This window comes from Diabrotica undecimpunctata, chromosome 7 (assembly GCF_040954645.1).
Source record: "Diabrotica undecimpunctata isolate CICGRU chromosome 7, icDiaUnde3, whole genome shotgun sequence".
Taxonomy (NCBI): Eukaryota; Metazoa; Arthropoda; class Insecta; order Coleoptera; family Chrysomelidae; genus Diabrotica; species Diabrotica undecimpunctata.
In genome coordinates this window covers 59,030,174-59,043,714 of record NC_092809.1, presented here as the reverse complement: position 1 = coordinate 59,043,714, position 13,541 = coordinate 59,030,174, and the positions used below count along the sequence as shown (strand labels likewise).

Genomic DNA, 13,541 nt, shown 5'->3' with positions numbered 1-13,541 from the left:
AGTTGTGTAGTTTCGAAAACGTACTTTTGCAATCAAAGCAGTTTAAAACATTTTTTTTATTAAAAAAATCCATCAGCCAAATTGGTTATTAGCGAAACAATAGTAGCGAACAATAATTTGTGTTACATTTATATGTTTAGATAGCGTTTAGAATGTTAATTGAAGTTAAGAAACTTTTTAAGTTTGACATATTGCACTGTAGACCTAAAATATCACTTAGTTTGTTGGGTATATTGTATAACATACGCTTTGGCGTTAATACTGGACATTGCTCTAGTATATGTTTGATTGTTAACTATTCTTCACAGTTGTCACATTTTGATTCTTGTTTGTTGGAAAACACATGGCTATTAGCTCATCGCATATGACCCAACCGGAGTCGCCTTAATATTACCTGGTCTCTCCGACTTGTTGGTAATGTGGGTTTTAACCAGGGTTTTATCGATTTTTTACTATCGCGTAGCTTGGCCGATGACACTTTCCACTTGTCTTCCCAGTGTTTCAGTACACTTCGCACTATGACTAGTTGCAGGTTCTTTTGCAGCGTTTTCTGCCTCTTCATTTCCTTGAATTCCAATATGGGATAGTATCCAGAAGAATAGATATTTTTTCTACTGAGTTGAGCGGTATGAACTTCCTGTTTTATCTTGAAGACCAAAATATTAGTTGGGTAGACATATTGGATTGACTGTAGCGTAGAGAGTCTGTGAGTATAATGGTATAATTGGTATTATTGGATGCGTTGACAGTAAGAGTGGCCTGATATAGAGCGTATATTTCGACAGAATAAATTGAGTACTCTGAAGGGAGTTTGTATTTATTTGTTGATGTTGGGGTTATGACTACAGCGCCGCTACCTTCAATTTATTTAGATGCATCTCTGTATATATGTATATAGTCCTTGTAGTTGCCATGGATTTAAACGTTTTAGATCGTTTGTAATGTTTAAGTTTAAATTCAGCGTATTTAGACGTATTTCAAATGCCTCACATTTATTTCCAAAACAAAAAACCGAGATTTTTTGCTATAGGTTTTGAGGATTAGGATCTAACAATAAAAAAATTATTTATTTCACACCTTTATAAAAACTGAATCCATTTGCAGCAAAATATCGAGTTGCACACAAAAGCTGCACTCTTCAAGTTTAAAACGCATTTTGATTTTTGTCGATACGACACTCTGATCAAAAGATATCGAATTTTTACAGTCGAGTTGATACAAATTTTATTTAAAATTTATACCTCGCTTCAAGCTGGTGATGTTGAATGTCAGTTACGGGCGCAAAATAAGGTCGCACAGGTCGCTTCAAGCGTTGCTTCTAAGAGAACTGTTCATTTTAGACAAAAAGTGCTAATAAACATTTTTGTACAAAATTATTTCAGCTCCATTTTTTATTTAAAACATATTTTTCTAAGGCGTACAGTTTTTTGTTAAATCGATTTTTTAATCTCCTCCCTCCCTGCGAGGGGGCGTTTTAGGAGTTTTAGAGTCCCAAAATTGACATTCTCTACATATTCCCAAAATACATTTTCTATTTAGATGAAACCTGGCTAAACGACAATTATACTGTTTGAAAAGTATAGGTAAATAAAAATATTAGAAAAGTTGGCGACAAACCTTTTTGAAAGAATATTCTACTGGTTTAAATGCTCCTTCAGGAAAGGGTCGAAGATTAATAATCACCCAGTTGTGGATAATTGTTTATTTGAGTTCGTTTCAAGATCCACTACAGATTACTACGAAGAAAAATGATCTTCGAGGTTTCTAAGAATCATTTTTCTCAGATATTAAAATATTCTAACAAATAATGCTATCGCTTTTTCGATAATGCCAGATATCACTTAAAATTAGTGGAAAAGTTACCAACGGTCTCATAGAAATCAGTAGACATAATTGACTGGCTCTAACACAAAACAATACCGTATGATCAGACTATGCTTAAAACGAAATTAATACGAATTGCAAGGCAACATAAATTGTACTATACAAAATATGTCATTAACGATATGGCAAAACCAAAAGAAATAACGGTATTATGTTTGCCATTTTATCATTGTCAACTACATCCAATAGAGTTAACATGTGCTCAAGGATGCCAATTATTAAATTCCATAAAAACACAACGAAAGATAAAAGGACCAATGCCGTAAACCATGTACAAAAAGAGAAAGAAAGAATGTATACTGTCAATAATAACATTGAAGAACTTTGTTAGCTATATCAGTGTTTGAACTACAATTATTCCAATCCGATCAGACAACGAATCTGTTACAGAAGAAGAGGAAAAAATGAAAATCCATAATTTATAAGTGAATCAGTAAGTTTTTAGTGTAAAAACATTGCTTAGATAGTAGAAATCAATACGATGTATCCGCTTTAACATTATTTTATTTAACATATAAATATGTCCCTTTCTGATTCTCCAACACTGACCCATGATTTTCATACCTTGATACCGTATAATCCATGAGTTTGTATTGATATTTCTACTCTTTGAAAAATAATATCTAAAACTACATTTAAATAGGAGAGAATATTATTTTGAGTGATTTAATGATTTAGTGATGTAATGAGTAAAAAATACAAAATCTTCAGCATATTTCAAATGTAGGTATCACATCTCATATGACCAGAGAAAGAAAAAACTTTTTAAGGTCTATTGCATGTAAAATTATTATTGTACCTATTAGCAAATTATTACGACCAATTCTATGAAATGTTCCGCTTTATCATGCTGAAACCATTGCTTTTACTTCTTAATACGCCGGCGCCGTCTAGAATTTTTGTTAACGTCTTTCGTGGCCATTTGTTTATTTTCATCAATTATGAGTTTTATTTTCAAGCGACAGAACTTTTACTTAAATAGTACAAAATTGCAATTGCAGGCGCTCGCAAAAATATACAAAAATATTATCACGGTATTGTTTACATGATAAAACCAACTAAATATCCATTATCGTTAAGAACTAATTATTCCCTAAAAAATGATGGACGAACAATATTGCATGTTGTTGAAGAATGAGTCTTTCTGTCTGCAACGAGTATTTGTGGTGAATGGGGCTTCATTCTATATTTGACTTACTAATTATTTGTTAATTATTCGTAAAATTCAATTAGGCAACCAAAGTCCCGATGTGGCTTTCTAGAATAATATACCAGTTAGTGATAGCATTATTGTTAGATTAAGTGACATAAAAATGCTATTCTAAAGGAAATTATCGTAAATATTGAATGCTCTCGAGCTTCTATTTAGAAGCAGACAATAACTGATTCTTTTAGAATTTGCCACATACATTGCAAGATATCTTACTATCCAATTTTTAAATATGCTAAAACAAATTTCCACAGCTTTAGAGATAAAAAAATATTTTGGCGAGATAACCTAAGAGGGTTTATTATATTATGAAAAGCGCTATATTCCTTATGAGATGTAGCTGGGCATCAGGTATTTTGTTACCTCTATATACCCGTGTAGGGCTGAGACTGTGAGTCTGAGCTGTAAGAATCCGCATAGTACAGACCGGGTGAGAAAGTTCTCATCCTCGACACGGCGTAGCCAAAATGACTTATAGAGAATGTCGAATGGGCATGTAGGATAATAAGCTTCAATGACCCCGATCAGGATCTTACAGTGGAACCTTAAACACAATAAGGAAGCTTCAGCAGAACTTACTATTGCTATTAAAAAGGTTAATGGTACATTAATACAAGAGCCCCGTCACCAAATAAAAAGTCTATCGTATGTTAACAGAGGAATAATAGATAGCAAATCTGTCGAAGTCCAGAGGACGTAAGAGAAAAAAACAGCTCCATTCATTGCTTATAAGTTATGTAAATAAAATAAGGGTCCAGTGGACCGAAAAGTGAGCTAAAGGAAAGGAGTTGTCCGTCAAAGTTAAGGTATAGTAATCGCTATGGATGAATGGATGAATGGATGAGTAGACTTTAACACAGGAATCGCATTATCCAAACCGTAGACGTGAGTTTTTTAAGATAAAAATAATTTGTGGATATCTACTAACAATAACCAAAATAAATCAAAATGTGTAAGATGGCGCCAATGATATTAAACAACCTTTAATATCGTCTTTTATAGCAACTGAAGGTTCATTGTCACACCAACCACGAGAAATATTAAAAGAAAAATCCAATCAGGTAAAAACGTAAATGCTGCTAATTTGTCGACCTCAGATAAAGGTTCAAAACCCAAAATTAAAAAACAACATTGGAATAATTAAATCTGTGAACAGACATGAAACAAATTTAAGATATTGGAAAATGATCAGCTGCTAGTTGACAATGTGGACGTTCAGGTTCAAGTTCAATATGAGTGGGTGCGTAACCAACGTTCCACTCGACCTAACCTAACCTACCCTAGGAGGTCCATTGCGGCTTATCCCTAAGTTATCCTTTCACCCCAGCAGACTTTTAAACAAAGTCTATTATTACATTTGGTGACACTTCTACGAAGTCGTAAGGATTGAGTTGATAATGGTTGAATATATTGAGCTTTATCCTGTTCAACTCTGGCAGTTGCACAGAAAGTTTTCTGCCTTCTCGTCTTCAGTCTGACTTTATCTGCAATTCGCACTTTTTGTCAGTTCGATTTTTTCATGTGCCCTTTAAAACTACAGTGTTCTATTAGAAGACCCACAATAATTCGCAGATCATATGTTAGTAGATCTTTGGATCTATGCTTAGAAGGTTCATGTAAGCCTTTGAATGTTTGGAACTCGTTTTTTTGTACTGGCGGTTACGCTTCTTTTATTCTAGCCGGTACGATATTATTCTTTTGGTTGTGCTTTTTACTTTTTCCCCTCCCCTAGGAAATAAGTACGCTTTTTCGTTATCTTCAATACCAGTATGTCTAAAGACCCAGAGTAAAATTACTTTGTTTCTTTTTTGAATCCGAATAAGATTCTGAAGACGTCTTTAAACTTTCTTTGAGTCAATTCAATTCCAGTGCCTGTAATGTCGCTTGGCTATCCGTATAATTTTTATAGATCTGCCCTGCAGTTTATCTTTATTGGCTCTTGATGTTTCACCACTATGGCATAAATTTCCGCTTGGAAGATAGTAAAGTAATTGCCTAGACTTTCACTATCCAGTATACCCCAGCTCCAACTCTTTAATGGGTTTTAGAGCCGTCAGTATAGATATGTAATGTAGGCATTACATCAGTTTTTTCGAGCATTTATGTTAGAGTACGATATATATATTAAAAAAAATATATTTACATAAACGAAATGTGATTAAATTTATTTTTAAAATTGTTTATTTGTTTACAAGTCTAAATTTTAGTATAATATTTTTGTTAAGCACGGTCTTTTTGTTTTTAATCCATAAAACGTTGCAAACTGAAGTAAAGTAAATTAGTCAGCCTGGTCACTTTCACTCCATCATTGATCAACAATATTTTATTCTTCTCTGTCATTTTTGAGCGTGGCGTCATATTGATATTTTGCATTTTAAAACTTAAAACTGGAATACAGTATTAAAAAATTGCAAAATAAATAGAAAACGAAACGATTACTTTAGCCCCAAACTAACGTATATTTGATATTTAAATGCAAAGCCAGTCCTGTAAGCTAATCTTCATAATTTGTTCTCATGGTTGCTGTTCTTCCTAACTTTTAAGATAGTGTTAGCTCTTCTTTATTCAGTTTTCTCTATTTGTTCAATCCAAGTTTTCCCTAATATCTGACAGAAAATTTTATAACATTCCCATTCGGTCTTAATTCATCAGCGTATTGTTAAAAGAATCATTCAAAGAATGTCGACTAAATCTTAATCTCTATGTGATTGATAATAATATATACTTAATAAAAATTTTAATAGTAATAAAAAATGTGTAAAATAAAAAAGATAAATGATAAAACTTACGCAAATCCATGGATGTTTTAGGGCTTCGGCTGCTGTAATCCTTTTTCCAGGATTTACAGTCAACATTTGGTTGATGAGATTCTTCGCTTCCGGCGTCACAGTGTCCCATTCTGGACTTGGATACTGGAAAACAAACAAACATGTTGCTTATTCTGGGAAATGCTAATTCACTTAGAAAGATTAGGAGTAAAGTTAATTAACAAAGTTTGTCCATAAAGTATATAACTAATATTTTGTAACCATTTTCCTATAAAAACAATATATACAGAGTGCCCTTAAAGGAATGAAGCCTACCAAGAAAAATTACTAATGGTATTAAATACTTTTATTCGACAGCAATACATAACACATGGAATAAATTTACAATTGGTGAAATATATCTTCTTTTTCTTCCTGCTTGTCTGTAGGCTTTAAAGCCTGTTTCTTCTTCAATATTAGCCTCCTAAATTGTTTAAATTGTCGCACCATCTTTTTCTTGGTCTGCCAATACTTCTTCGTCCATTTGGTGACTTCTACTAATGTGTTCGTTCCACTTCTGTTTCTGTTTTTTCCCCCATCCATTTATGTCTTCTATATTGCATGCTCTTCTTATGTTTTCGCTTCTCTCCCTATCCAACAGACTTTTCCCTGATATTCGTCGGAGATTTTCATCTCTCTTGTTTCTAGTAGTCGTCTTGTTTTAGATGTGTCAGGTCTTGTCTCCGCCGTGTATGTTAATATAGGTCTAATTGCTGCTTTAGAGATTCCTATTTTTGTATCTTTTCTTAGGTATTTGTTCTTCCAGATTGTGTCATTAAGAGATCCCGCCGCTTTACTTGCTTTTAAGCTTTGTTGTCGTACTTCTTCTTCAACATCTCTGTAACTAGTTATATCTATTCCCAGATATCTAAACCTTGCTTCCTGCTTTATTATCTTCCCATCAATTTTAATTTTACATCGTAGTGGGTATTTAGATGTTGTCATACATTTCGTTTTTTCTGCTGATATTATCATATTGTATTTCTTGGCTGTTGTATTGAAGATGTGTGTTAATCTTTGGAGTTCGTCTTCGGTCTCGGCGATTAATGCGTATACATAACATTTATTGAACATAATATAATTATATTATGTGTACGTAACATCAAATTTATTGAAATATGTGTATATATATGATGAAATATATAATTATACAAAATAAAGTAATGAGCCACGAATATTTGACGCTATTTATAATTTTATGTAGGAAATAATATATAAATTTTACGCTAAAAATTTCAGATACTACCTCCATTAACAGTATTGTGCATTTAGGATTAGACAAACGTCGCATTTTAAATATAATCAAAGGAAGAATGCATGTCGAAACAGGAGGATTAGATATGCAAAACCCCTAAAACATCGAGGAACATGTTCATGGAACATTGGCGAAAATGGACAATATAAGTATCCCAGAACGATAGAGGAGCAAAAAATTTACTATAAACAGATAAAAACGAGGTAAGCAAAGAGTTCATATAAAGGTTAATACAGCAGAATTCTCAGTAAAAAGTAAGAAAGAGTTTTAAAAAAAGCAGACAAACATTATCTTCGCAGTACAATAGAAAGGGCAAAAATACCGCATTACCTAGGAGGAAGAGGATTCACGGATCTAAGTGAGCAGTCATAAAAACACGTTGGTAATTTAATAACTTAAGAATTAAAGATTATTACTAATATTACTATTACTTACATCATAAGCTCCTGCTTTTATTTGTGCGTATAACCGATGTTGATCTTCGTCCCAAAAAGGTGGGTAACCTACGAGCAGAATGTACAAAATGACACCACATGCCCAAATATCTACTGGTTTTCCGTACGGTTCCTTTTTGAGTACCTCCGGTGATAAGTATCCCGGCGTTCCTGCGAAGCCAAACCATGCCTGTTGTTCGCCCTGAACTTCTATTGCTAATCCGAAATCTGCTAATTTTACCGCTGCTCCTTTCTGTTTGCTAGCTAATAATAAGTTTTCAGGCTGAAACAAAGAGAATGATGAATTAACTTGAGGTTCTTCATAAGGAACTGAAAATTTAAATAAATAAAATTTAATCTTTGTCAAGCGGCATAATTTTACAACGTTAACAGACGCCATAAGTACTTTTACCTGTTATATATTTTCTTAAAAATTCCTTAACAAAAAGGAAAATATTTGTTAGTTTTAAGACAATCTTATTTATTAACAGCATAACTGATTAAAAATTGTTAAATATTGCAATAAATAATCATTGCCAAACAGATATAAAGTGAACTCAGCAAGTCTCCCTGGAAAAGGCCCCGGTTAATCGGGATATCTTCAGTTTCAATGTTGTTTTCACCGGGTATTTGAAAGTGAATTTCAGTCTTCCACTCCGTCATTATATGCTTTAAAATGGTCACTAGTCATCGACTTTATATATTTTCAATACATCTATAATCTACTTATTCGGAACTGAATCAAAAGCCTTCTTGTAGTCAATGAAGGCAGTAAAACGGTTCCTTTTTGGTGTACGTCTTAGTTAGAAATGACTAAGTCGATTATAAGTTGTTCTTTGCAGCCCATGAAACCCTTAGCGCGTCCTTTCTGTTGAGACTCTATGACATTGTTTAGAGAACAGTGTTGGTAGATACGATGGGCTACACAGGATGTGACCAATTTGAACAAAGTTGGAAGACAAGTAAAAAGACGGTACTTGGCTGGATCTTGGTTGTTATTTTGATCTTTGGTATAAGATAAGTAGTTCCCTGATTAAGAAATGGTGGTACTTCCTGCGGATTAAAAATAACATGATTAAATAATACGGTTAAAAGCTCATGAACACTCAAAACTTCTTTAGCCAGAAGTTTTGAACTCCGTCTGGTCCAGGAGATTTTCAGTTATGAAGCTCTTTGGTAATGTTACGAAAGTTCTTCAGTGGTGAACGGTTCATAAGGAATATTACTGTAGTGTTGACAGTTGTTCGTCGTGTTTTTAATCTACCTAGCATTGTTGTTATGAGTAGCTGGCGTCGAAAGTTAGTTTCCCTAAAACTCATGAATTTCGTCTTGGCTTGGGTAGGATTTATTTTTATTTCCTACAGTCGAACTCAGTTTCCTATAGAAAGCCTTCTCTGCATGCTCAAAAAGTATATTGTCGCATTTCCGGTTGTTACTAACTTTGAATCTCCTTAGGGACCTGAATAAACGGAGAGTTTTTGTTTTGATGTCTCCAGGCAGTGTTGAGTTGTGTTTTTTCTGGATCATGTTGTGAGTGTCTTGGTGTGTTCAGAATTATTTCTTCAGCTCTTTTAATTACTTTTCGACTTCTTACTCCTCGGATGTATTCCGTAATTCGTCCAATATCCCTACACAATAATCCAATTTTCCTCAGCAATTGTTTTTCCCATTATTAGTACCCCGTCGTGTTCTGATCTTAATACCCATAACATTAGCAATTGCTGTTGCTGCACAGTAAATCAGCATATGCAAATATTCTAATGTATATATTATATATATATATATATATATATATATATATATATATATATATATAAATAATATTCAGTGTTTATATAACACAATTTGTAACAGCGCATCTAGTTTCTTAAAAGTGTTTATTTTTGGTAGCAGTGGTCTGCTAAGTGGGTTTGTCTCATTAAACTCTTGTACGGCACGTGCCATTTCACTCACCAGGCTATCGTGCAATTCGTTGTTGTCCTGCTGCATATTAACAGGTTGAGTTTCTTGTATGAGAGGCTCAGGAGTCTGCTCATTAGAGATTTCATTAGGGATTTGATCTTCAACTAGCTCTTGGTTATGAATCTCTCGTTCGACTTCGCTTCTGATTGTATCACGTCTAGTCTCTGGAATAAGATTATTTACCCGGTATTGATCTGCTATTCGCTGTTCAGATACTTGAATCTCTGGGTACTCTTGCAAAATTTGGCATACATATGTTGTCTATAGCCGATCGTATCTCGACCAAGGTTCATCACCTTGTAATAGAAGTGCATGTTTTCGTTGATAGATACAGTCCATTTTATGTGCTACCTCGGTCGTCCCGTTTGAGTGAGCGCCGGCTGATGTTCTAATCGCGCAGCACCTTCAGCGAGTGAAGGTTCTGTTGTTGTTTGGCTCACTTGTGGTTCTTCGTGTTGTTGGGCTGTAGCTAATTCTATGACAGGGGCCCGCCTCTATCCCCAGGCAGCGACTCTAAACATAAATCATTTCATGGTTTGATTTGATCAATCATTTGATCAAATCATTTCAACATCAACCATTTTCATGGGTTTGCATTTTATACCTACTACCAGGTGACAGTTTTTGTTCCAAGGCAAGTATCCCCGCTGATTATTATTATTACGTATAAAAAGCTTTTCTTAAGATAATACTCCTAGAAACAGTATACCTTACCTTAAGATCTCTATGTACTACACCATTTTGGTGACAATGGTTGACTGATTCTAAAATTTGTTGTATACAGTGTGAAGCATCTGCTTCTGAATAAAATTCTCTTGCTACTATGTCTTCGAATAATTCACCACCCGTAACCCTGGAACAAAAAGACAAGATTTAAGAAATACTCGTACACCTTTTCACATTTTAATATATCTAGGTATTAACAGGAGTCAAGAAGAAAGGAAAATTAATAATTTTATTCTACGCTTTTATATGATTACTATAAAAGGAATGAGGTTTTCTATCGTAACATGACTAATTTCAAACATAAATATACTAAATATATTAAAAATCATAATTTTTTTGAAACAAAAACAGTTTTTCATTCTAGAGGTGGTATGTGAATATAGTAAATATTGCTGAAACTTGTTTTATAATTATCTCATAGACCAAACTGAATATCTTATTAGTAAATAATGCTAGTTTTACTAACGCTATTACGTCTTATACAATTTTCTTATTGTATCCTTTCTAGTCTTCTTAAGTGTTCTGTAATTATTAAATTAATTAAAATTTACTTAATTTACGTACTACTAAATTATCATTAATTACGATTTTTGTTCTTACGGGGTATTTACACCTTTAAACACCACAAATATCGCCTTTTTGTCAATATTTACTTGTTAACGTATGTAACAAAAGTTTTCGGAAAAATATTAATAAAGTATTTAAAGAAATTGGTAAAATATATTCAACTTAATGTTCTAATGTATATAGAGAATACAGTGTGTCAATTTTAAAACACAATGGGCTATATCTCACTAACAAAAGTTGATATCGAAAAATGTTTAAAACCTTTTTTAGAATAGTAAGGGAGAACTAAAATGACATGAAAGAGAACTCACCCCCATCAACCCCTTAGGCCCCACACACCACAACCAAAAAAGTTTAAATTACAAACGCCTACATTGTGATACATCATTGAAAAGACTATAAAAAATGCTATCCAATGGTATAAATAATAATTATACAGGGTAAAGCAATAATTGTGAAACTTTGGCTTAAATGCAAAATTTAATGAGGTTTTTGTTGATTCTGTTGATGACCCTGTATAATTATTGTTTAATAATTATACAGGGTGTTAATTTCAGCCGGCTTACTATGACTTCTGTATTTGTAATGCTATCTCCTGGACTATTATTTTTAATGATAAGTGCCTGTCGGAATTTTTTTTGTTAAATAAAAACTTAATTTGCCGTTTTTGCAAAACAAATTGAAAATCGGTATTGTCATTCAGCTGTAGTTGTCAAGATGGTTTACGGTATACCCGAACGCGTGGAGATGATTTTCATATTTGCCTCCCAGAACCAGTGTTATTTACGAACAGCTCAAATATTTCATGAAAAGCATCCGAACAAAAATGTAAGTCACGTGTACGTCCGCGATTTAGTTAAAAAGTTTAGAGAAACGGGATCAGTGCAAAATAAAAAAAGCAATGCCTCAAGATTACTGAATGAAGCATCCCAAATTGAGGTCCTTGGAAATTTTGCAATAGAGCCTACTGCATCAACACGTCAAGTATCTGCAATGACAGGACATTCACGTGAGTTGGTTAGAAATGTGTTGAAATTACACCCGTACAATGTACAGGTGTAATTTTATACTTGTATGTAGTTGTACTTTTATACTAAATGGTAATGTAAATAAACAAAACTTTCGGTACTGGAGTGATGCAAACCCGCATCGATTCAGAGAAGGTCACACTCAATATCCTGAAAAACTAAATGTTTGGGCAGGAATATTAGGCGATGCTATAATTGGCCCCTTGTTCATATCAGGCAATTTAAGTTGCGACATTTGTCTTGATATGCTGGAAAACACCATCGAACCTTTAATTGTGCATGAATTAGAGAACCAAAGGGACGATCAAGGCAACCTAGCTCTAGACGAAGATTTTCTGTACTTCCAACAAGATGGAGCACCTCCTTACTATGCATCTCCAGTTAGGCACTGGTTGGATACTAATTATCCGAACAAATGGATTAAAAGGAGAGGTCCTATTGAGTGGCTACCGAGGTCACCAGACTTAAAGCCACCTGACTTTTTTCTAATTTTTCTAAGGAGTTACCTCAAGTCAGTTGTTTATAAAACTTAACCTGCGTCACTTGGTGAATTGCGAGAAAGAACTACGCAAGCATGTCGCGCTATTACTAGAATAACATTTGCCAAAGTTCGTGCAGAATTTGAAAGTAGACTGTGTTATTATTTACAAAACATCAGAACCCACCTTAAATATTTACTTAATTGACATTTTTAACAAATTTGTAGTTCAACAAAAACCTGATTAAATTTTCCATTTAAGCCAAAGTTTCACAATATTATTACTTCACTCTGTATAATTATTATTTATACCATTGGATAGCATTTTTTATAGTCTTTTCAATGATGTATTACCAATAGGGGTTTGCAATTTAAACTTTTTTGGTTGTGGTGGGTGGGGCCTAGGGGTTGATGAGGGTGAGTTCTCTTTAATGTCATTTTAGTTCCCCCTTATTATTCTAGAAACGGTTTCAAGCATTTTTCGATATCAGCTTTTTTTCGTGAGATATATCCCATTGTAAGTTTTAAAATTGATACACTGTATACTAATCGGCACATATTTTTAGAGAAGAAGCTGTACACTAGTCCAGCAGTTATTTTTATCATTAATATTTTTTACTTCTGTCTATGGATATATCAAGGGCAACAGTTTTAAGAATTAAAAATATATCAAACACATGATGAAATGGTCCAAGTTGCAGTAGAGTTTGATGCCATTGTATGATTTCTAAGATCCATAGCTGCAGTTATTTGTACTTTAATACGGATTAATTCTTATGGAGGTGCAAATGCAGAAATATATCGTTCAAAAACAGAATTTTTGCATTAAATGTCCAAAAAATCAGTGACTAGTTTAAAAATTGGAAATATTGTTGCAAAATAGCTGGGTTCTGCACATGATCAAACAACATATAATAAAAGTAACATACAAAGATTTGAAGCTAGAGACTTTTTTAGGTTTGTACTATTTTTTATAGTTGGTCAGTGTGGTTACAGTTTAAATTTATATTTGATGACAGGGCTAGACAAGATGCTAGAACAGAAGCACAGAATCTTTTTAATAAATCTCTCATACGAACTAGAAATATTGTGAAAAGGCAATACAAGGTATGGAAATGATGATACTCAATTTTTAAAAATAGAATTAAATAGATTAAATTTGGAAGCGACTATGAATGTAATAGTAGCAA

The 13,541-nt window shown here is 33.4% G+C and overlaps 1 protein-coding gene across 5 annotated transcripts in view; it reads right to left on the bottom strand.

Annotated features, from left to right (window-relative positions):
- CaMKII (Calcium/calmodulin-dependent protein kinase II) overlaps positions 1-13,541 on the bottom strand; it is a 699,413-nt gene that overhangs the window by 298,605 nt on the left and 387,267 nt on the right. For all 5 annotated transcript variants that reach the window (XM_072537374.1, XM_072537369.1, XM_072537372.1 and 2 more), the window contains exons 5-7: positions 10,267-10,405; positions 7,592-7,873; positions 5,884-6,006 (exon numbers count right to left, since the gene is read on the bottom strand). In XM_072537374.1, the coding sequence (XP_072393475.1) occupies positions 5,884-6,006; positions 7,592-7,873; positions 10,267-10,405 (544 nt within the window). The remainder of the gene's footprint in view (positions 1-5,883; positions 6,007-7,591; positions 7,874-10,266; positions 10,406-13,541) is intronic.